Source organism: Eubalaena glacialis, chromosome 1 (genome assembly GCF_028564815.1).
Source record: "Eubalaena glacialis isolate mEubGla1 chromosome 1, mEubGla1.1.hap2.+ XY, whole genome shotgun sequence".
NCBI lineage: Eukaryota > Metazoa > Chordata > Mammalia > Artiodactyla > Balaenidae > Eubalaena > Eubalaena glacialis.
Window position 1 is genome coordinate 89,908,173 of NC_083716.1, and position 22,787 is coordinate 89,930,959.

At 43.9% G+C, this 22,787-nt stretch overlaps 1 protein-coding gene across 1 annotated transcript; it reads right to left on the reverse strand.

Moving 5' to 3' along the window:
* Positions 1–8,172: 8,172 nt before the first annotated feature.
* Positions 8,173–22,688, reverse strand: ARV1 (ARV1 homolog, fatty acid homeostasis modulator). Its single transcript, XM_061182657.1, has 5 exons — positions 22,443–22,688; positions 17,920–18,039; positions 15,122–15,275; positions 12,179–12,403; positions 8,173–11,373 (listed from the first exon to the last, which is right to left on the reverse strand). The coding sequence occupies exons 1-5, from the start codon at positions 22,650–22,652 to the stop codon at positions 11,231–11,233; spliced, it is 852 nt and encodes a 283-aa protein (XP_061038640.1). The 5' UTR covers positions 22,653–22,688; the 3' UTR covers positions 8,173–11,230.
* Positions 22,689–22,787: the final 99 nt, after the last annotated feature.

Genomic DNA, 22,787 nt, shown 5'->3' on the forward strand with positions numbered 1-22,787 from the left:
TAGTTGCTTATTAGCACCTCTTTGGGAGTCAGAGAGAGGAAGTAAAACTCACCATCGTGAAGCAGCATGTTGACAGCCTGTTATGTACACAACCCCATGTCAGGAATTGGGGTGATATGCAGAGAAGGAAGAGCATTCCTGCTCATTTGCTATGTTGAAAGTCACCATTAAAATGAGGGGTGGCAGGAAACTGCCTTCAGCAAGTGGCGTGACTGTTCGGTGGGGAAAATTTATTTTATTTATTTATTTTTGGCTGCGTTGGGTCTTCGTTGCTGAGCGTGGGCTTTCTCTAGTTGCGGCAAGCGGGGGCTACTCTTCGTTGCGGTGCACGGGCTTCTCACTGCGGTGGCTTCTCCTGTTGCAGAGCACGGGCTCTAGGCGCGTGGGCTTCAGGAGTTGTGGCTCGCAGGCTCAGTAGTTGTGGCGCCCGGGCTTAGTTGCTCTGTGGCATGTGGGATCTTCCCAGACCAGGGCTTGAACCCGTGTCCCCTGCATTGGCAGGCGGATTCTTAACCACTGCACCACCAGGGAAGTCCTTAGTGGGGAAAATTGAAAGTGGCAAAACCAGGTGAAGTCTGGTTGTCTACTGGAACCTCTTCCTTCAAGGCTGGGCCCCTGCTTAACAATGAGTTGAACCTGAGCTCAGCTGTTCTGAACCTTGACCACGTGAGAATCACTTGGAGGAGCTTTCAGAACAATATCGAGCCTGGATCAAGACTCCCCCTTGTGGCCCCCTCGCGCCCACCCCACTCCCCGCTTCGGCCCCTAGCATCATTCAGATTGAATTAGTAAGGAGTGAGGCCTGGGCGCCTGTACGGTTGTAAAAGCTCCGCCCCACCCCAGTGATTCTAATGTGGATCTAGCTGAGATCTAGAATTCAAAATGTAGTCCCTGGAGCAGGCGTCCCCGGAAACGTGGTGCAGAATCTCACCCCACCCAGCCTTCTGCCCCCGGCCCTGCATCTTGACACGATTCCTCCTACGATCATGCTGCAGAAAGTTCCAGAAGTGCTGCTTTAAGTCAGCCCAGCACCAACACTGCCGCTCTCAGAGGGCTGCGGCCCCTCCCTGCAGCACTAAAGAATTGCCTGGCCTGCCCCAGGCGAAGCTTGCAGGGCTGGCTGTGTCTCGGGGAGCCCTCTGATTCAGAATGCTCGGGTTCCCTGGGTCTGCGGGACCTGCAGTGACTCCCAGGACCTGTGAGTTTCTGGGCCTTTGTCTCATCACTGTGGGATGGCCTGTCAGAGTTAGAAGTGGAATGAATCAAGGCCAGCAAGGGGCCCTTCCCTTCCGGCTGGGCTGACACATTCCTCGCTCCTGCAGTGAAGTGGCAGATACACATAAACCACTGTGGTGGTTAGTGCTCCGTCTGAAATATATATAAATCACCCCAGACTTTCTCTTACTCTAAATGTAGTACACTTTAAATACTGTAAATACAGCTTGGCAAGGAATATTAAAGTTTCCCAAATCATAAAATGTTTTCGAATATACCCTTCTACAAAGGTGCCACAGGTGACTAGAAAATAAATTCAGCTGGTTTCCTTTTTTGCTACCTGGCATAAGTCATTGCCTGTAAGTTCAGAGTGGGTCTGTCTTGCTACTCGGTGACCAGCAGAGAAACGTAGACGATAAGGCAGTCCAGCGTTACCTGATGAAAGCTGAAGAAATTGTGAACTACTCTGTAAGGCAACATCCATAGTAGTTAAGAAAAACACCTCTAGCTTCCTAGGCATATGTGCAGTGAACTCAGAATTGTTGCTAATTTAAGCCTTGCAATTCACAAACGATACTGTTCCTCTTATGTCCCCAGTGGAATTCATAGTCGGTTAACCAACCTGACTCCTTGCTTTCATGTCTCTGTAACCTAGGGTGATGTCATTCATTCAGCTAGCATTATCATTTAGCATTTTTCGGGATCACATTGATCCGGGCGCCGAGAACAGATGAATAACGTGAAGAGCCTCTGGCCGGTGCTCTGCTTCCACAAATAGCTTAGCACGTGATGTTAAGTACTGTGATGGGGGAAGTACCATGGGCCACTGAGTGCCAGAAGAAGACTCCACAGCTACTTGGGGATATTGGTGGAGATGACATCTGAGCTGGCTTTGGAGGTTGAATAAGTCCTTCAAGAGGCCAAGAGTGAGAAGGCAGATGTAGTGGCTTAAACAAAGTCTCCAAAAACTTTTACGTGCAGTGCCATGTGCTTTCATAAAACACTTTCATTTCTATAATTTAAATGGGTTAAGCGATTTGCCTAAGACCATGGCTAAATAATAGCAGAGCTGGAGTTCTCAGACACAGTTTGTGCTTTATGTTTAAGGCCCAAGAGGTGCTGGGATAATGTGAAATCTAAGGAGACTGTCTGCTACAGCCCCTTCACCTTCATCACAGTGCTGTATTATTTAATGATTTGTTGTGTAGTGCTTTCCACTGGATCTTGGTCTGACGTCTACATGCACAGGCCTGATTTCTTTCAGAGCCTGTGATAATAAACATATGCCAAGTGTATGTGTGACCCAAAGACCCTACAGCAACCAACATCACTTCACTGGAGGCGAGTTGTCGGTGGAGTCTCATCTCTCTGCCCAAGGAAAACTTAGCGATTGTCAAAGCCCAAGCATGTCCAGTCCTCTTGTCTTCGTGGATTGTACTTTCAGTTCAGAGAGATGTATCTGAGCCCATTCTGTACGGAGGTGTTAGAACTTCGGTTGGAAGGTAACATCTGGAGGTTACACCTGAAGAACAGGTGACACCTGCTGGGTCAGTGTCATGGGTGAAAAGGCTATGGGAGCGTGTGGGCCTCCAGACCACCTAGTGTGGGCTTTGGAGAGGGTGTCAACAGCCTGCCTGATGCCTTTGTTCTAATCAACTGTGATAAGGATGTGTGATTTTCCACCTCACTCCTCTGGCCACCAGTTAACTGAGGACAGGTCCCTGGAGACCCAGCTTCCAACCTGGTTCTCCTGCCTTTCTGAAGAACTTGCACAAGCAAGCTGAGCATCTGGAGAATGTTGCGCACAACCCTTGTTAAATACACGAACAAAGCAAGATTAGCAAAATAAAAGCATGAAGTGATTAGTAGGTTAGGAAGAGTTATAGCCCCAGAGAGGCAGGTCCCTGTGAGAGGGGAGGACAAGAGGATGAGAGAATTACGCACTGTCAACCTCAGGCAGAAGCGCAAAGACCCCCTCTCTCTGCTCTCCGTTCCATCTCCAAGGCAGAAGCACTAATGAAAGTCAGTGACCAGTGGGGCCCCAGGAACACAGAAACCATTGTTACTGGGAAGGCCGATTTTGGTGGGAGGAGTACTTGCATTAGAAATAGACGTGGTTAAAGCCACAGTCACCATACGACCTGGGAGCACTTCCCAAGTCTCTCACAAGGGCACGGTATCGGAGAAGAGAAGTTAGGACTTTGTTCTGGGACTTAGGGAAGAGAGCAGCTTACCTTTCATTCTCTCTCTCTCCTGCCCTCAGGGTGATGAGATGCCAGGGTGGGCTCAGGGAGAAAGGGCGAGAGAGGAAACCACTTAAGATGACCTCTAAGACATCATTTGTGTTAGAGACAAGAAAGCTCTGAAATTCCTGAGTCCAGCACAATGATGGGAAAGCCATGGAGACTTGAGGTTGAAGGGCAGGCTGGTAATAGCGCCTGTTCATCTGGTGTGTCCCTGTGCACGGACGCCTCAGGAATCTAGATGGAGATGAGTTTGGAGAACGAGGAGGGTGCTTGCTAACCAGACTCCACCTGTAGTTGCTGTGTGTCCCCAGCCAGGCCATCGCCAGGAGTACTCCTCACAGAAGTACTAGGGAAGATGAGTTCAGCTCATTTCCCCTGGGGTCATACGCCATGTGACTTTTCTCAACAAGCTATCAAGACACACCCTAAAGGACCATCTCATTGATCAGTAATTTACACCGGCTCAAGCACCCTGCCCGAAGCACTTCCAGTGTGCTCGGACGTCGAATTGGAAGGAGCCCAGTATAAGACGTGGAGGTTGAACTTGAGTCCCCCAGCTGCGGAAGGAAGAGTAGAAACACGCCCCCTAGCGCAGAAGACACACTCTTGTACAGACATATGCCTGGTCACACATTTATGTATTTTAAATGGACTGGTACGATTTATATACCACCTGTGTTTAAAAAACTATTTAAGGCTGCTTTATAAAAATTCACACAACACAATAAAATGCAGTTTTTATTTTTTTTTAAAGTGGGTTTAAAAATCAGCACAAAGGGAATACAGGGCAGGAAAGATAAGATGAAGCCAGGTGTAAAATCAGCACAGGAAAAGACAAGTAGTTCTATTTGCCTGCAGAACATAAATGAAGGAGTTTCTGACCTTGAATTGAAATGAAGGCCATAGATGGATGGAGAAGGCTCAGCTCTAGAGCAGGTGTTTGCGTGGGTGTGTCCCTGCCAAATGAGTCCAAGCAAGGTGATTTCTGGAAAATACGGGAAGGAGTTAGAATGGCATTCTTGACGTGTCGTGAGGGAATCGTCAGAGCTGCACGGAGTCCACTCCCAGCCGATGCGGGGAGTCCCTCGCGGTGCCCTGAAATCTGTGTCCCTGTGACTCTGATGAAGCCACAGATAGAGGGTTAAGTTTCACAGGCGAGTCCTGCTCAAATTTGGGAGGTTGTGTGAGTTTGTGTGTGTGTTGGGTGTGGAGCTGCTATTCGCCAGATAATTTTGTGATAGGCTGAAAAATGGCCCCCCAAAGATATCTGGGCCAAAGATACAGTCTCTGGAACTTGTAAATGTTACCTTATTTGGAGAAAAATGCCTTTGTGGATGTAGTTAAGGATCTTGAGATGACCAGATCATCCTGAATTACCCAGGTGGGTCCTAAATGCTATCACAAATGTCCTTGTAAGAGAGAGGCAGAGGGGGAGGTTTGACTCACGGAAGCAGAGGTGATGTGAAGATGGAGGAGAGATTGGAGTGATGTGCCCAGGAGCCAGGAACTGGCAGCAGGCACCAAAACCTGCAAGAGGGAGGGAACGGATCCTCCCTTAGAGCCTCTGGAGGGAGGGTAGTCCTGTCCACACCTCGGTTTTGGCCCAGTGAAACTGACTCTGGATTTCCTTCCTCCAGAATTGCGAGAGAGTACATTTGTTGTCTTAAGCCGCAAGCTTGTGGTAATGGGTACAGCAGCCACAGGAAACTGGCACAGATTTCTGGGCACCCTTGTGTTCCTCCCGCTTAGCTGTTTATCTCTGTTGCGACAGGACAGCATCATTTAATCTGCCGGCCAAATACACTGTGCCCCCCCCTTTCGAAATACCCAGGATACATTTCCCAATGGGCTCTTAGAGGCAACTTCTAGGGTTATCATGAGGGTTAAGTGAATTAACGATTATAAGGCCCCTAAAATAGTGCCTGGCGCAAAGTAAATAGTATATATAAACTCTTGTTAAATAGGAATGAATAAATATAATCCTGTTTGGGTACTGAGGTTCTTGCTTTTGCAGCGTATTTCCTCTACTGGCTTAGCCAGAGAACACTTTAATTTAGTCTTGGGTTACTAACTTTCCCTTCAGAATGAGTCGCCAGCTTTGTAAATAAGGTTATATCAGAAATGTACAACACAACTCTTAAGGATCACAGCAATTCTGAGGAAAGAATACAATAAAACGCTCATTTTCTTCTACAGCTTTTTCCTTGGAGACAGAGGACTAATATTTAATCTGGCTCTAGTCATTTGAGTTCCCTATTTATTTAAAACTCTGTTGTTCTCTATTCCTAACTGTATTTGAAGAACATTATCCTTTTTCTGAACAAGGTAAGAATGACTGCAGTACCCCCCATTAGACTAGGGGTGGAGACTAATATAGATCCAGGGATCCACCCTTAGGCTAGGTAGTAGTGACCAAGATAGACCCAGGGATCCACCATTAGACTAGGTAGTAGTGACCAAGATAGACCCAGAGATCTCCCATTAAACTAGGTAGTGGAGACCAAGATAGACCCAGGGATCCACCATTAAACTAGGTAGTGGAGACCAAGATAGACCCAGGGATCCACCCTTAGACTAAGTAGTAGTGACCAAGATAGACCCAGGGATCTACCATTAGACTAGGGGTGGAGACTAATATAGACCCAGGAATCCACCCTTAGACTAAGTAGTAGTGACCAAGATAGACCCAGGGATCTACCATTAGACTAGGGGTGGAGACTAATATAGACCCAGGGATCCCGATCCCGTTAGACTAGGAGTGGAGACCAGGTTTTAGGCCCAGTTCTATCACTATATGCTTATGTGACCATGAGCATATCCCTGAACCATTCTAAGCTTCAGTTTCTTCATATAAGACTGATTTTAAAAATATCTTCAGCTTTTCTGTTTGCCTTGTTTTGTTGTAAATACCTAAAAATACGCTTTCTTTGGCTCTCATGTACACCATGATGTTTTCTTCCCGATTTAGTTCAAAGGCTTCAAACACTCTGACAGAAAATCTTCCAACAGAAGACCACTTGTCTGTTTTCTTTGTGCCTTATTCATCTATTTTGTGCTCTCATAAACTGAGTATTTTTTCTCCTGGTTCTTGGCTGTGTTGAAAACTCAAGAGTCAGCAGTGGGCTGTGTAGCCACTGTGACGGTAACTGATCCGTGATTTTAAGGTAGCTTTTCTAGGATGGCTCGGGTGCATATGCTTTTTCAATAAAAGTGTGGATATCTAAAAGTAATTTTTATACCTTCAAGAGAATTTTCATATAAATGCCTTCTTTGTTGTCGTCAGACCATGTTTCAGTGACTGGGGGAGAGGGACGGCTTGGAAGACATAGACGTCATTCTAAGGCACCAAGCATCACCACTACCTCATCTTCCCAGCATAATTGAAAATTCTGCCATTTCAGGAATCACGGGGCAAAATTTAACAACTGTAAAACCTAGGTGGCAGATAGGTGTGTTTTCACTGTACAGTTCTTTCAACGTTTTTGTGTCTTTGAAATTTTTCATAAAACATGTTGGAAAGTAGGGCCACTGATAGCACAAAGATGAACTCCTGTGCTGGGCACTGGGGCACGGCCTGGGCGGCGGGAGAACTGGCCACCTCACAGTGACTTGGAAGGCAGTCTCTCTCCCTTGTTCCTGGAGTCTTGCCCTTTCTTTTCTCACCCCAGCGAGTGATGTGATGAATAGGCTGAGTGGAGTCCAAGGTCAGAGCTGATCAGATGGGCTTCCCTCGAAGTCCTTACCACACATCCTGCAGCGCTTAGCTACCTACCGCTCACGGACACCTCGCCGACACCCCGGAAAGGGATTTCTAACACTTGCTTCGTTTTGAAAGATTAATAAATACCTTTATGGTGATCAAGACAGCCTGGGAATGTATTGAGTACAAATTTATAAATGGGTGATGTGTGTCTCTTTATTTATCTGAGTCAAAGATTTGAAAAGATATGATCAGTGTATTTTTTTTTTTGGCATTTTTTTTTTCCTGATATTTGTTTTCGAATTGATTTTTTTCCTTTGGTTGTATGCCTTTGAACCACGTTTTCTCCCCCCCTCCTTAACATTTACAGCCTCCATCTGGTGGTCAACGGTCCTCTCCAGCCTACGGCTATTCTGTGATGTTATCCCAGTGGGTTTTGTCCTGTTTTTTTTACTTTGGAGTCTTCTTTTTAACTATCTGTGTTGGTTTCATCATCCTCGGGATAAATTACAGCTCACGAGGCCCTTCATAATCCGACCTTTACGTGTCTTCCTAGTGTCCTTTGTAAAACGCCCACTGCCCACATCCCACCCAGCTGGACTGTTCGCTTTCGGCCCCTGCCTGTGCACGTTAGCACCCTGCTGTCTAGGAATGTACGTGCACCGGTATCCTCTCTACCAGGGGAATTGGAAAGTGCGTGTCCTTTCCCCCTCCCCTTGGAAGACCTTCGTGACTCCTGAGACTGGAACAGGTGTTCCCACTCTGCCTTTCCCGAGTACCCTATACTCACCCCTTTATAACACTTATGACACTGTACTGCAATCACCTACTCCTGTTTCTAAATCCATCACTACTCAGTAAATGTCAAGAGGGCCGTGTCTTTTTCACCACTGTATCCATAGTGTCTGACCCAAATAGAGTAGGTGCTCAGTAAATATCTGTTGAATGAATAAGTAAATAATGAATGAAAGAACAAACGAATGAAGCAGGGAGAGAGAAGAGGAGAGAGGTGATATTTATTTATTTAATAACAGCTCTATTGAGATATAATTCACTCCTGTTAAGTGGACAGTTCAGTTGTTTTTAGTTATTTATTTTTGGATCAGCTGATTTTAAAGAGGAACTTAGTTACAGGGGAAGATACTGAATTAAATATTCACAAAAGCTCAGTTTACTGTGACTGCCTTGAGAGAAAAGCGTTTCTCTTGTTGTAAGAACACAAAATATTATTTTAACCATTAACATTTAAATTAAAAAGATATAAATATGTCAAAGGAATGAACAAAGATCTTTTCTTATGTGTGACTCATGAATTCATGTTCCTTCAATTCAGATGCTTACCCGAACCATCTATAATGTACACATCTTCACTTGTTGCCTGCATTAGTTCCTTGGGTTTGTGTGAGTGTCTCTGTGTGTGTCCCTATGTGGTTTAGTTGTTTCCTACATGTAGGGGTGGGGTGGTAGGGTTAGGAGTCCCCAGCGCCATAACCCTTCCTTTCTTTTTCAGGAAGTATATCAAAATCTTTGCTTCATTTTACACAACAGTAACAAGAAGCTTGGTTTGTATTTTACGCCTTCTATTTTACCGATGCAGCTGGTCATGCCCCACAGAGTAAAAAAAAGGAAACTGTGGATGATAAATGAAGTATTCAGAGTGGCATATTCTGCTGAAAATCAAATCAACAGATACTTATTAGGGCAGGCCCTGTACTATGGGAGACACAGTTAACACAGGCATGGCCTCTCCCGGCGCCCAACCAGACTGGGGTAGACAAGCATAAAACATGAGACAACGTAAAGGACGTTAAAGACAGGTGACCTGCTCCTAACCAGAAGCTGTCATGGGTAGCCTGACAAGTGAAGTGCTAACAGAAGGAGGGGACAGGTGTTCAGCACCGGGAGGGTCTCGGGAGCTCCGGCAGCGTGACTGTGCCGAGCTGGGCACCGGGAGGGAGGTCTACGGAGGGAGTGAGCACGACAGACTGGAATGTGGGGAAGGTCTTCGTTCCACGGAGAAGCAAAGGTGACTGGACCTGGTTAGGCGGAGGACAGGCCCCTCCGGGTCCTGGGGAGGGCGTGACATCTTTGGGGATGAGGAGGGTGTGGTAGAGAACATGGGCAGGAGCGTGCCCACAGAGGACAGGTTAGCACTAGAGCTCAGAGAACAGGAAAAGGTGTTTCTCAGGAGGAGACCAGAAGCTCCTGTCCACAACAGGAAAGGATGAAAAATTCAGAGACACACCAGGAGTGGTGCTCTGTGAAGATGGGTTGAAGGTGGGCGAGTCTGTTATAAACTTTGAAGCAGGAGACCAGGAGGCTTGGGCTGGGGTCTGAGTGACAAGATGAGAAGCCATCAGGAAGGTTCTGTTTTCCTGGGGACGGGCGGGCGGGGTACTGAGTTCGATTTTAGAGGTAATGGCCACACCGTCCTGGCAGTATCTCGGAGGCAGTGGAAGGGCATGAGTGACCTGGCAGAGGCGGAGGGCTAGAGGTATCAGATCTGGAAAGATCTGAAAGCAGCCTGCACTAAGAGATGGGTCAAGGCGTGCGGAAGCCGAGCGTCTGCACGGCAGGAGAGAGAAGCGGGGGGGGGGGGGGGGGGGGCTGAGGACGGAAGCCGGGCACAGGGAAGTCAGTGACAGAAAGGGCCCGGGCGGCCTGTGTCAGAAGCCAGCCGCTTCCAGAGCAGAGCGGGGGCGGGAAGGAGCCTGGCAGAGCTGGCGGCTGGCTGCCTTCTGACTTCAGGAGCAGTGGCTCAGGAGACTAGGGAGGAAGTATGTTTTGCAAAGAGGAGAGGCAGTGGAGAGAGGGGCTCAGGGCAGCTGCTCCCAAGTGAAGAGCTGCACGCATCTGTTGGCAGAGGGGAAGGAGCCAGCACAGACGAGAGAGGGTGATGAGGCAGCAATGTCTGAGGGTGTGGAGAGGAAGAGGGTGAGCTGGGCAGGGAGGAGGGAGGCCGAGGTACCAGGAGAGGCGGAGAAGGTCTGCGGGAAGAGGAGGACGCGCCCGCCGACAGCTGCCTCGGCTTAAGGCGCCTGCTCCCTCCTGCCCTGTGCTTCCCTCGCCAGCTGCCCCGCCTTCAAGTCGGCCCCGTCCTGCCTCAAGGCAGACTGCAGCTGTGGTCCAGACCCCTGAGGGTGACCAGAGGCAGGAGGACACCTGCAGGGTGGAATCCGCCCGGGGGGGGGGGCGGGGGGTGGAAAGCTGAGCATAACTCCGAGACGGGATGGAGGGAAGGAGGAAAGAAGGCAGACGCCCGAACAAGTTCTGGAACGAAGAAGGACACTCAAGGAGTTGGTAAGTCTCAATTCTCAGCAAAGTGACGGCAGACACGGAAGTAAGGAGTGCAGGAAGACTTCAGAACAACTGCTCTAAGGCCGCTGTGTGTGTGTGTGTGTGTGTGTGTGTGTGTGTGTGTGTGTGTGTGTGTGTTGGGTCCCTAGAGGTGCCCTCGAGACAGGAGCAGCCACCCGGCCGTGCTCTGTGCAGACACAGGGACCGCCTGCCAGCCTTCACAGAGGAAACGGGTGGTGGACTCACCCCAAGAGCTCTAACGGGGGCGCTGACAGAAGGGCAGGAAGCTGGCTCGTTTCCAGGGACTAACAGAGGATGAGGCAACAGCTGCCTCTAGGTTCCAGGCACAGTTAAAAGAGAGGCAAGGGAGGTGAGAAGTAGAGGAAAGTGAGAGGTTTAGGGAAGAGAGGTACAAAAGGCAGCAAAGGCAGGGGTGATGGGAGGGAGGGAGTGGAACGGTTGGAAAGGGCGGGAGACGGCTGTCGGCGGCACAGATTTCAGAGTCCGAGGTCTTAGTAGGAGTGCGTTGGAGGGAAGGTGTAACAGAACTGTGAGAGCAGGGCTCCAGAAGCAACAAAAACATAGCTATTGATGTCACTGTGGATGACAAAAGAACTAGAGTGCAGGACCCTGAAGACCCCGAGGGAGATGGAGGTGACCTCGAGGCACCTGGGTGCCGGGGGGCGGGTGATGTATTCTGCGACGACATCTGTCTAATTTGAGGAGGACACCTGTCTGCGTGCATGAACACTGAGAGATGCTCTGTACCTCTTCAAAAGTCTTCAGATTTATAGATGGCACAGTCACTTCCAAGAGCCCGTGCCATCCTCTGGAAGAAGTAGACCATGGCACTCTCCACCAGTAAGCCACTCAAGATGGCCAAAAAGGAGAGCTTGCGGTTGACGTTTAGGGTCACTGAAAAAGAGAAGGCAACTGATAAGTTCTTAAGAGTTTAATTAAATGATACTGGCATGTAAATTATGTGGTAGTGTGAATGGAGTTGTTTTGTAAAGCTGTTTTTAGAAAATCTCTATTTGTTCTTATTAATCTAGGCTGTTACTTTTCCATCTGCAAACCTGCTGAGAGAACCAAAGCATCTGCTTATGACAAAAACACTGAGCTTCTCCTGCTCGCATCAAGACACGGATTCCCATGAATATTAAACAGCAAAATGAAAGATTCTAAGGTTATAAAGAGAGTAACAGAAAAAAATTGATACTCTTGGTTTTACAGTTTACAAGATGATAAACGTTGTAAGAAGTATCAGATAATAGGTTCATTTAAAATAGCACTTCTCACAATGTGTGGGAAAAAGGAAGACACACAGGGCTGCTTACCCCCTTCCTTGATATAGTAAGAACTGTTCTGAGCTGGGAGGCAGGCTGGCACCCTACCCCGGCTTGGCAACTGCCGGCCATGTAACCTTGGACAAGTCACCCCGAGTCATAAAGTGCAGATAATAATGGCTGCCCTACAGACCCCACGGTGTAGATACAATGCATAAAGAAGGCATTTTGAAAACTAAAGAGTACCATGTGGTTAAAATGAACAAACACCGAACACGTGCTATATGTAAGGCACTACAGAAATGTTCGGCATTGTGATTATTCTACGAAGAATTCCAGTGTTTAACAGGTTATATAAAAACTACTCTATAGAAACAAGACTTTAAGCCTTCAGATGGGTTGAAAGCTGAGGAAACAATAAGACATAAACATACCTCTAATTGCCTGAAAATTTGACGTGAGGACAAATATTTTAATGAGTCTGAGGCACAGGGGTGTGTAGTCATGCTCCCAAATGACAGCTGGGATCAACAAGAGTTTTCCGTAGCTAGATAATAACAACGCTTTCAGCAGCAAAGCGAAGTTGAGGGTTTTTTTCGCTGTTATGGGTCGTTCTACCCACAGGAAAGTAAAAATGCCAGTAAAATAGGCAGTTTGTTCTAAGGAGGAAATGAGAAATAAAGATATGAATGTCCCAATCCAAACCAGAGCCCCCTAAAAACAAATAAACCACAATTCCAAAATACAGCCTATCAGCTGACCACAAAAGAAATGCTTTATCAAGATCAAATTTTCTTTTTTGTCCCCTTTTCTTCTTCTTCTTCCTTTTTTTTTTTTTTTTTTTAGAATAAACCCCTGTCTCTTGTGTCAAATCCTGCTGGTATGATTTCAGGAACATATTTCAATAATTCTTTCATGAAATACTTCATCATCCTCTGAAGAAAAAGTAACTTCATGAGAATTGTAATCATCAACATTCTAAAGTTCCTTTTAGGAAGTAAGGTTCTGTTTAAACAGCTTTAGTCCTAGAGATCTCCACAGAAAGAACAGACAGGAGAATGGACGCTTTTAAATCTGAAAGATGGGAGCCATCCTAGGAAGTACATATGAAGATGTTTTTCGTTGTTCATTCTTCTACTATTTATTGAGTGCCTATTAGCCATAAGATTTTGAATACTCTGTTACCTAAATTTAAAACTTCCCTTATTCATTTTAACAAACTTTTTGAGTGTAATTCCATATCCTTCCAGAAAGCATTCAGAGACAGAGTCCAGACTAGAAGAAGCAATAGTTCCCCTGGTGTCCCACAGTCAGAATAGAGCACAATCTGTTCTGTTCCCATCGACTAGGAATTTAACATTGCTTTTAACTGCATTATTCTTTTTATTAAGATTGTTAGTGCTCTGATTACCCAGCTGCATACATTTTGAATGGTCTGTCCCTAATTCTATCTTCTCCTATAAGCTGTGTTATTTAGGTTTCTGCAGGATCAGGTTTTTCTGGAACACATGTATCATATTACAGGAGAAACAACTGTGTTCTTTCTAAAATGTTTTATAACTGAATCTAGCCAAAATAAAGAGGTTCCAAATATAGGTGATTAGGATCGATAAACATAATTTAGGATGGTTAGCCCACATGAAATTTGATATATTCTTCAGGAGAGACACACTATCTCAAAATGACTGAAGGGCTTGTCAACTGCAAGGATCTGTTCAAACAGGCAGATCATATAGCCTGGGGTTTGGACTAATAATAATAATAATAATAATAATAATAATAATAATAATAATAAAGAACTCCCTAACAACAAGAACCATCTAACGATGGTGCGTTGTCTCCTGTCACTGGGGATACTCAAACCCTCTTGCAGGAATCTAGAGAGAAGGGTTTCTTGCACTGGACGGAAGGGCTGACTAGGTCACCCTCCATATCTCGCTAGCTTAGAACTTGGGAGACTTAGGGAACTGCACCTGCCCTTGGGCTCTGCACAGTCTTTCACATGGCAGGTGTTGGAGAGCCCCTAGTACTGAAGGCGTTCGTGATCAGGTGGGCTCAGTAGGAGAGGCAGTGGAGAAAACGGGAGACAGGGCGCCAGGAGACCTTCCCCTGGCTCTGCGCTGACAGTAACCTGCGGGGGGACTTACGGTAAACCATCTGCCCTTCCTGTTCTTGTGCTTCCACAACTGCGGATAGGGAAGGAGCCCCAATCTACCCACCGAAGAGGATGGTTGTGAAAACTGAGTTGATAATACCGTAAAAACAGTGTTTAAGTTGTAAAATACTGTATTTGTGTAAAATATTCTTTATAAGTTGTTTTAGGGATTTGAAACCTAACTAGGGATTAGATTAAGACACATAAAAAAGTTAAGTAACAGTAGAAAAAAAATTTCTGATCAAGTGTCAAAATAGCCACTATAGAGTTGGTGCTACAGAAATTCCAAACTATTTGAAAACAAGCCTGGTTTGTTTCTTAGAAATTATGGACATAAAGCAGTTTATCTATAGCAATTCTAAGAGGCTTTGCTTTAAAGCTTAAAATTATATTAGGTTCTGGTTCTTGGTTTAGGTGATGTGTTCAAGGATGTTTTTAATGTTATTACGTACATGTGGGAATTCTCAGCATATAGATGAATTTTAAAACCCCTGGGACTGGATGAATTTTAAAACCACTGGGCCGAGGGAGTAAGGGCAGATTGAGAAGAAAAAGGGACAAAAGAGGACACACAGCCCAGAAATATGACATTGGAGTGGGCTGGAGACAATATTACTAAAATAATATTTCAGTATAATGACAAGATTTTGGAAGCAGAAAAGCATGGAAACCAGTAAGTAATAAAATAGTCACAGAAATTAATTCAGCCCAATTCTGACCTAAGTCACAAATGCAAATTCTGAAGAAAAGCCATTTCAGAACTTAAAGAATTTGGGGGAGTAGCCCCTTCCCTGCATGCAGTCAGGTAAATAACAAGTTTCCCCTATTAAATACACTGCATTAGTACAATGCAGTTAGTATAATACATTGAATAATGCCTGGCAATTATCAATCTGTTTTAATAAAGATGAGATTCAGGCAATCTTCAGATTGGATCATCAGAACTTATATTGAAGAATTTTACTAAAAATACTGTGTCTCAAAATACTTTATGAAACACTCTGATCTGATAAGCATAATTATTTCATGCCATATGTGTGGTAACAAAAAGTAAGAAAGCAGGTGATTTATACAAACTCACCTAGCAGATTAGTGGTACAGCTGAAAATTTAGTCTCAAGTCTTCTGACTAGCTCCTCTTTACCAATGATTAAGACCACATACCTTAATTTTAAAATCAAATGTTAGGTCAACTAAGAATAGAAAGCATGGCTTCTTCCTACCTAGAGAAGCAACTGCAAACATTCTATAGAAATCCCACTCTTTAGCATATCTGATAAAGTCGTCAGGATCAACGCTCCGGCTCGAATCTTGAAGCTGCCACCATCTCAGGTACGCGTCACAAAGCAAACAAAACACGCAGAGTTTTCCGTGCATCTGGTAGTCAAAAAGACATTGCCATTCAATCAGGTGGAGAAACAACTGTACTTAACACCAATAGGCACGGACAGAGCTAACTTCTGTGGTTTTTGAAGAATGTCCCACCTAGTAGCTTGTCAAACTCTGAACTGCCCGATTAAATGCCAATTGTATTCAGTCTGTAACCAGTAGTTCTTAGTCAGCAATGTTCAGCAGAAGCATCACGTGGGGAGGGTTTTTGAAACACACATGTCTACACCCCAGTCCTGATTCGGAACCTGTGGAAGTAAATCCTAGGCACGCATATTTTGAAACAGTTCCAGGCAGAGGGTGAATTTTTTTTTTTTTTTTTAACATCTTTATTGGAGTATAATTGCTTTACAATGGTGAGTTAGTTTCTGCTTTATAACAAAGTGAATCAGCCATACATATACATATATCCCCATATCTCCTCCCTCTTGCGTCTCCCTCCCACCCTCCCTATCCCACCCCTCTAGGTGGTCACAAAGCACCGAGCTGATCTCCTGTGCTATGCGGCTGCTTCCCACTAGCTATTTTACATTTGGGAGTGTATATAAGTCCATGCCACTCTCTCAGTTCGTCCCAGCTTACGCTTCCCCCTCCCTGTGTCCTCAAGTCCATTCTCTATGTCTGCGTCTTTATTCCTGTCCTGCCCCTAGGTTCTTCATAACTTTTTTTTTTTTGGATTCCATATATGTGTTAGCATACGGTATTTGTTTTTCTCTTTCTGACTTACTTCACTCTGTATGACAGACTCTAGGTCCATCCACCTCACTACAAATAACTCAATTTCGTTTCTTTTTATGGCTGAGTAATATTGTATATACGTGCCACATCTTCTTTATCCATTCATCTGTCGATGGGCATTTAGGTTGCTTCCATGACCTGGCTATTGTAAATAGTGCTGCAATGAACATTAGGGTGCATGTGTCTTTTTGAATTATGGTTTTCTCTGGGTATGTGCCCAGTAGTGGGATTGCTGGGTCATATGGTAACTCTATTTTTAGTTTTTTAAGCAACCTCCATACTGTTCTCCATAGTGGCTGTATCAATTTACATTCCCACCAACAGTGCAAGAGGGTTCCCTTTTCTCCACACCCAGAGGGTGAATTTCAATGTGCACCCCTGGTTAAGAATCACTGCTTTAAATAGTAGTTCACCCTTCATTATATTTTCAACATTCGTCTGATACATGGAATCCAGCAAGAATTTATGTGACTCAGAAGAGATGGAAGCAGCAATAAGAGAATAGATTTAACCTGAAGATTTCATGATTCCTCCGAAGAAACGATTAGTCTGAACATGAATTTCTTAAAAAGTGCCCCTAGGCTGGATGAGTATAAATGAAAATAGTGAAAGCAATTAAAAGCTGGAAGTTTTCAAGAGGCTGAAATTTTGGCAAAAACGGAAAATACTAGGCAACAAGAAGTGGCTTTGTTCTATATATTTCTCCCATGGGTTGACATTTATCATTCATTTATCATTTATTTATCTCCCATGGGTTGACATTTATCATTTATTTATCTCCCATGGGTTGACATTTATATAAAGTGGGGAAGAGAAAGTGTGTGTGCAAACTCGATGTGGTCCAGGGACAAGTGCGGTGGGAGCTCCTGAGGCTCCTCCAGCTGGCGCACTGGTGCTCCTGGCTGCACTCTGGAATTGCCCAGGGAGTTTTAGAAATACTCTTTCCTGGATCCCATCCCCAAAGATTCGGATATAACTGGTTCTGGGTGAGGCCTCGGCTTGGAAGAATTAACTGCCATCCCCTCCGTCTCCCCCAGGTGATTCTTATGTGTAGCAAGGTTTGAGACTTAATTATATTACTAATATAAACACTGCCTGGGTTGTTTAACTTGGGGGAGGAGGCACAGGGAAAATAAACTGCACTGTTACTGTCCCCGTTAGCCCAAAATTAGGGGTGCCAGATTTGGCAAAGAAAAATACAGGACACCCAGTTAAATACGCATTTTAGATAAACAACAAATACTTTTTTTGTGTATGTATGTTCCATGCAATACTTAGGACATATGCTAACAAATTATTGTTTATCTGACTTCCAAGTTTAATTGGGTGTCCTGTATTTTATTTGTCAACCCTAGCCAAACTATTAAAAGAGTTTACAAGTCAGTACATTAAATGTATATTTCAAAAAAAAAAAAAAAAAAAATCCAACTTCATATATTAGGACTTTTCTGATTTTTCACCTCATGTGTTCCCTGAACAGCAGAGTATAACATGCAATAAGTTATGTTTTTAAATCTTTTTCTTTCAATGTTTGCTTACTTCTTTTAGGTATAATTCTCTCCCTACCAGGTTATATTTAATTTTATTCTGTTCAAAATTATTGATGTCTGTTTCAAAAGGTAACCTACTAAAAGGCAATCCAGATTATGGTTTGTCAACTTCCTGCTAGTGACCATATTCTTAAATATACACTAAACATTGTACACTTTTTTAAAAAGCAGTGCCTGCTATTTCTAGAAATTTCCAGACATTGTTGAGATAAAAGACCCACTCTTGTTAGAATTTCTTTGTTTAAATAATATTCTTTAATTCTGTTCAAAATTGTTGAGATTATTATTTAAAAATGCAAAATCATCAAGTAAAATTAGAAAAGAAAAAAATTGTAACAACTTACATTTATTTTGGTATTGAAAAGAATATGCCTGTAGGCCTGGGCTCTGCATAAAATAGCATTAATCAAGATGATAACAGGATCATACTCGATATATTTGTCTACAGGTTTCTGGCAGGATTTCTGAAATAATGCAAGATAATATTAGAATAAACATATTCATACATTCTGAAATCTTAAAGGATTTCAAAACAGCAGAGTCTATTTTGGATTTGTATGGCAATAAGGCTATATCAGCATTTATTTAAATAAACTTCCATTCAGATACAAAATGTTCATCTGCATAAGACATGGTTTCAGAAATGACTAAATATAATCTTCTAGGCTAAAAATATTAATCTTTTAATCTCATATTTAAGAAGACCCAAAAGATATTTGATTTAAAGACTGATTTTAGGCAGGAAAGTATCTCAGAACACGCTACTTTCAATTTGTAGGAATTATTAGAAAATAAGTAAGTTTATAATGTACTTTCACTGCCTGTTGGCTAGATGGCCCCAACTTTGTGGTTCTTGAAACATGATTTGGAGAAAAGGGTTCAGAAAAGTAACCCTGCACCCAGAGTTTCTGAGAGCTCCAGGCAGGTAGGAATCCTCGGGTGGCACATACCAAGAGAAGCCTGTCTTTCTCTCCATGGAGAACATGGCAAGAAAATGGTCCTTCTCTGCCATAGTAGACACTGAAGGACGCTGGCTCTATGTAAGGAACGGGGTTGTGGTGCCTGGTTCTGAGTTGCCCAAATCAAGGCTCCCTGGGCTCTCAGCCATTCCTATTAAAGGGCTTTTTTTTTTTTTTTTTTTGGACACACGTGATTACAATGTTATGAAATCCCAATACCATCAGAACATATAAAACGCAGGTATAGGAGAACAAGCTCATTAGAAATGACATTTGAAAGAGTATTAGCTACAAAGTTGCATCAAAGCTCCTATTCACTGCATAAACTAATGGCTACAATTCAAACACAACACATTTTGAAACTTTGAGGGGATAAAATAGAAATAGAAGAAGTGATGGATATGCAAACATACTAGGATGGCCTTTTAATTATATCAAAGTGCTAGAAGAGAAATGGAGTGCACTGAAGAGTGTGAACCCTGCCCTCCCAATGTCATGAAGAGTTAGATTCAATTCCAATTTAAAGTTTCTGCACTTCACTCATGTCATTACAAGAAGTGTGTGTGTTTGTCTCGTCATCAGGTGAACCAATGAAGGGAGATGTGCTATTACTCCAAATTTAAATCCACCTAATAGATCTGAGGTTTAAGAGGTTAGGCTTTTTAGCTGAGCAAAGAGTAAGCCAGTATCTAAACAGAAGCCACAGAATCAGAAATTCTATATACATGACAGAGCTGTTTTCTAGAACCTCTCCCTGTGCTACTTATGTGGAGAACACTTCCTCTCTTTATACAAATGAGAATGGAAGACCAGAGATGCTACTTCACTTTAAAATGAAACTGCAGACTGGTCAGGGATCCTCTCTCTGTCCTTTAAAAGTTCCCTAAAACCCATCTTCTGATAGCATCACAAGTCTAAGATGGGATTTGGACATTTTTTAGAAGGAGGTCGGCAGAAACCAGCAGCAGGAGACACAGCAGCGTAGTTACTCCCTTTGCAATCATTTGTCTGACATATGTGTTTGGAGTGCCTATTACGCTCGTAACAGCTCTCTTTACTTAGCCATGTCTATGGACCAGGCACTTCCACAGTGCTAGATACTTTCCTTGAGACATAAGCTCTACCCTCAAGGACCTTACAGTTTAGAAGGGGAAGTCAAATAAACATGCTACTGTAAAGTGCTACAATGGAATGAGCACAGGGTGACATGAACCCAAACAGAAGAGGCAGCTGCTGGTATCATGGGACATGCTATGTGCTATGCCCATCTTCCCTTCCCAACATGCCGAGTATTTTAGAAACACTGAGAATTCATTAAAGTCCGCTGGTTCCCTCCCTATCAGTTTAGGCCAAATTTTTTCCTTGTTCTGCTTCTGTTATTTGCTTTTCCCTTGAGTGCTTCCTTCACCTTGAATGTAATGAGTCAAACCACACACACACACACACACACAAAACAAACAAATGTGGTAAAACATCCGATTGGGAGATAGCTAAATGTAGTAGAAATGTGTTCTTATTCTGGCAAAATTGTTCTATTCCATATCATTTATTACTTAATAGACAAGTCTCCTGAAAGAGAAAGTTGTCCTCTAAGAAATCCCTACAGCACAGGGACCATGCACACCCTGGGAACTCAAATACTGCTTCCACCAGCTCCATTTTAACATGGATGTGGCTTAGTTTCTGCTGCTATGTTCTCTAATTCTATAGTGAATCACATCTCTTTCAGAATATAAACTGGCCATTTTTTTTTTCATGAATATTCTTGCTGCTTCTTCCTTCCCATCATCTCCAGGACTATCCCCTTCCCCACTCATTCTCAAATTTTAGCTCCACAATAAGCAAACGCATATCTGAGAAGTGGAACCTGTGAGGGCAGTGCTGTCTTATTCATCTTTGCACCCAGCACCCAGGGGTGAAAGCTGCATCTTGTTGTCCCGAACAGAACTAAAACTTGAGACAACCTCAGAGGAGTCTTGTTTTGTTTGGTTACCATAATGGATTTAGCAAATATCTCAGCACTTAAAATAGGCCAGGCTCCTCAGAATATTAAAAGTACAATATCTTTAACATAACTGTAATAAATTGTGAAGCGCTGAAGCAGAGAGAGTGACTAAAAGCAAGGGACATGCTTCCATTAGAAGAAAATTAGAGAAACACAGATAGGCAAGCTGGGAGGAATGGCAGGAAAAAGCAAGAAGAGCAAAGGGAAGGGAGATTAGAGTGAAAAATACTGGTAGGAGATCAGGCTGAGTACACGGCTGACTCCAAATACAGCAGAGATCAAAGTACCTATAAGTTACCGGCTGTAACCACTTAGAAACTTTGTATATTTTTTCACAGCAAATAGGCTGATGTCTAAAAACTTTTTACTTTTCATCTCAGGACTTGGACAGTCTTTACAAAGTTAATTATTTTATGGTTTAATTTTCAGAGTCTGGCATCATATGAATGATTTTCCTGAGTAATGCAATCATGCATATCATTAAGTATTAGCATGGTATAAACAAGGATACTACCTACTCTGTTTCACTAGGGAAGGACTGTGTACAAGAAGCCATAATGTACAGTACCACCATTCAATATTCCAAGTATTACTCTAAAATCTGTCTCCTGGGTGAGAAAGTGCAATGTCGGGGGGGAAAAGAGTGGGGGAGAGTATAGCTGTTGACCTAAATAGCTATCCAATAATTATTTTCTCTTTACATAAGTAAAGGTATAGAGAAGCCAGCGTCTGATGATTTCAACAGGGATTTTGTTGTTGTTAGCCTAGTGCCAATAATTTTTTAAAATACATATTATATTACAAATCACTGCTAACTAAAATGCATAGGCATTTACTAGCTTTTCTTTGGACAAACTGTATTCACAGTTACGTGGCTGTCGTCTTTTAGATGGGCCATTTAATTGGACTAGTCCAAAGCCATTAAGTTTAGACCACATATAACTTACTGTTCTCTCATACCGGGATGGCCTAGGATATGATCATCTAAAAAACCTAGAAATGGTTCATTCATTCAACAAATATTTATTTAATACCTACTATGTGTCAGACACTGTCCTGGGTGGTCCAACTACATTAATGAATAAAATATACACAATCTCTGTCCTTGTGTCGCTTACATTCCAGTGGGAGGAGACAGGCAATAAATAATAAAGTCAATTATATACAATATTAGAAGATGATAGGTACTATGGAGAAAGATAAGCAGGGAAGGGTGATAAGGTATACCAGCCTTGAAGGGGGGATCATCATTTTTAAGAGGGTGGTCAGAGTAGGCCTCTCTACAACATATTCGAGAAGAGTCCTTGAAGGAGGTGAGGGAATAAGCCACACAGATACCTGAGAGAAGACCGTTCCAGGCAGAGAATTTTTACTTCCTCATTTTTGGTTTTTATATCACCAGCGTCTAGCATCGTGCTTTGTACATAATACTGTACATGTAAAAACCACAATGGATGAAGCTTGAAAAAGTATTCTAGGAGAATTTACTATAGGTTATGAAGTGTAAAGATGGTAACATCTATCAAGGGGAGAATAAGAATGAAATAGCTTTGGCGTGAGCCCAAATGTCACCCTAATCCGATTTTTAAATTTCTACGCACAACACCTGCATCCATCTCCGTCCGAGGATTCGTTCGCCCGGATCAGCAAACGTGACCGGTATGAGAAAAGCGCTGTAGGGTATGACTTCTCTACCACTATAGGTATTCATGCAAAGGTTCGACTGAGCAGGAACGGGAATGTCAAGCATCGAACTGAAGTCTGTATTAGAGGACCCTGAAACTCGTTGGTTTTTTATTTTTATCACCCTAAAAATCTGGTAAAGGTACCATGGTCTCTCACGGTTCCCAAACCTCGCTGCGCCATTTTTTCCCCCAAGGACATCCCACACCTGACAACTCACACAGATGGTTATCTTCAGCACGCCGTGGCTGTAGTCTCGATACAGCTCCTTGGCCTCTTGATTGCATTCGATGCACCTGTACTGGCAGGAGGCCGAGGCAGCAGCAGTAGGAGGAGTCACTGCCACCCCATCCGTCTTCCCCTTTCCAGCTGTCACCCCTTCGGTGTTCCCCTTGCCGGGCCGAAGCCCACTCCGCCCATCAGTGCCCATTTCCACGCAACTGCGGGCCAAAACTTCCGATTCAGTGGCGGGGAAGACGTCAGACGCCAGACCGGAAGCCTTGCGCCGCGCGGTGCTTACCGGGACTCGCAGTCCCAGCACCGAAAAGGGGCTCGCAGGCTGGCT

Bases quoted from the DNA above. Each gene is read 5' to 3' on its own strand.
- ARV1 (XM_061182657.1), bottom strand. From the start codon at position 22,652: ATGGGCACTGATGGGCGGAGTGGGCTTCGGCCCGGCAAGGGGAACACC. The intron at 18,040-22,442 runs GTGAGTTGTCAG...GCATTATTTCAG, and splicing joins TGCTGAAGATAACCATCTGT to AAATCCTGCCAGAAACCTGT. The intron at 12,404-15,121 runs GTAGGAAGAAGC...TTTCCTCCTTAG, and splicing joins GTTTGCAGTTGCTTCTCTAG to AACAAACTGCCTATTTTACT.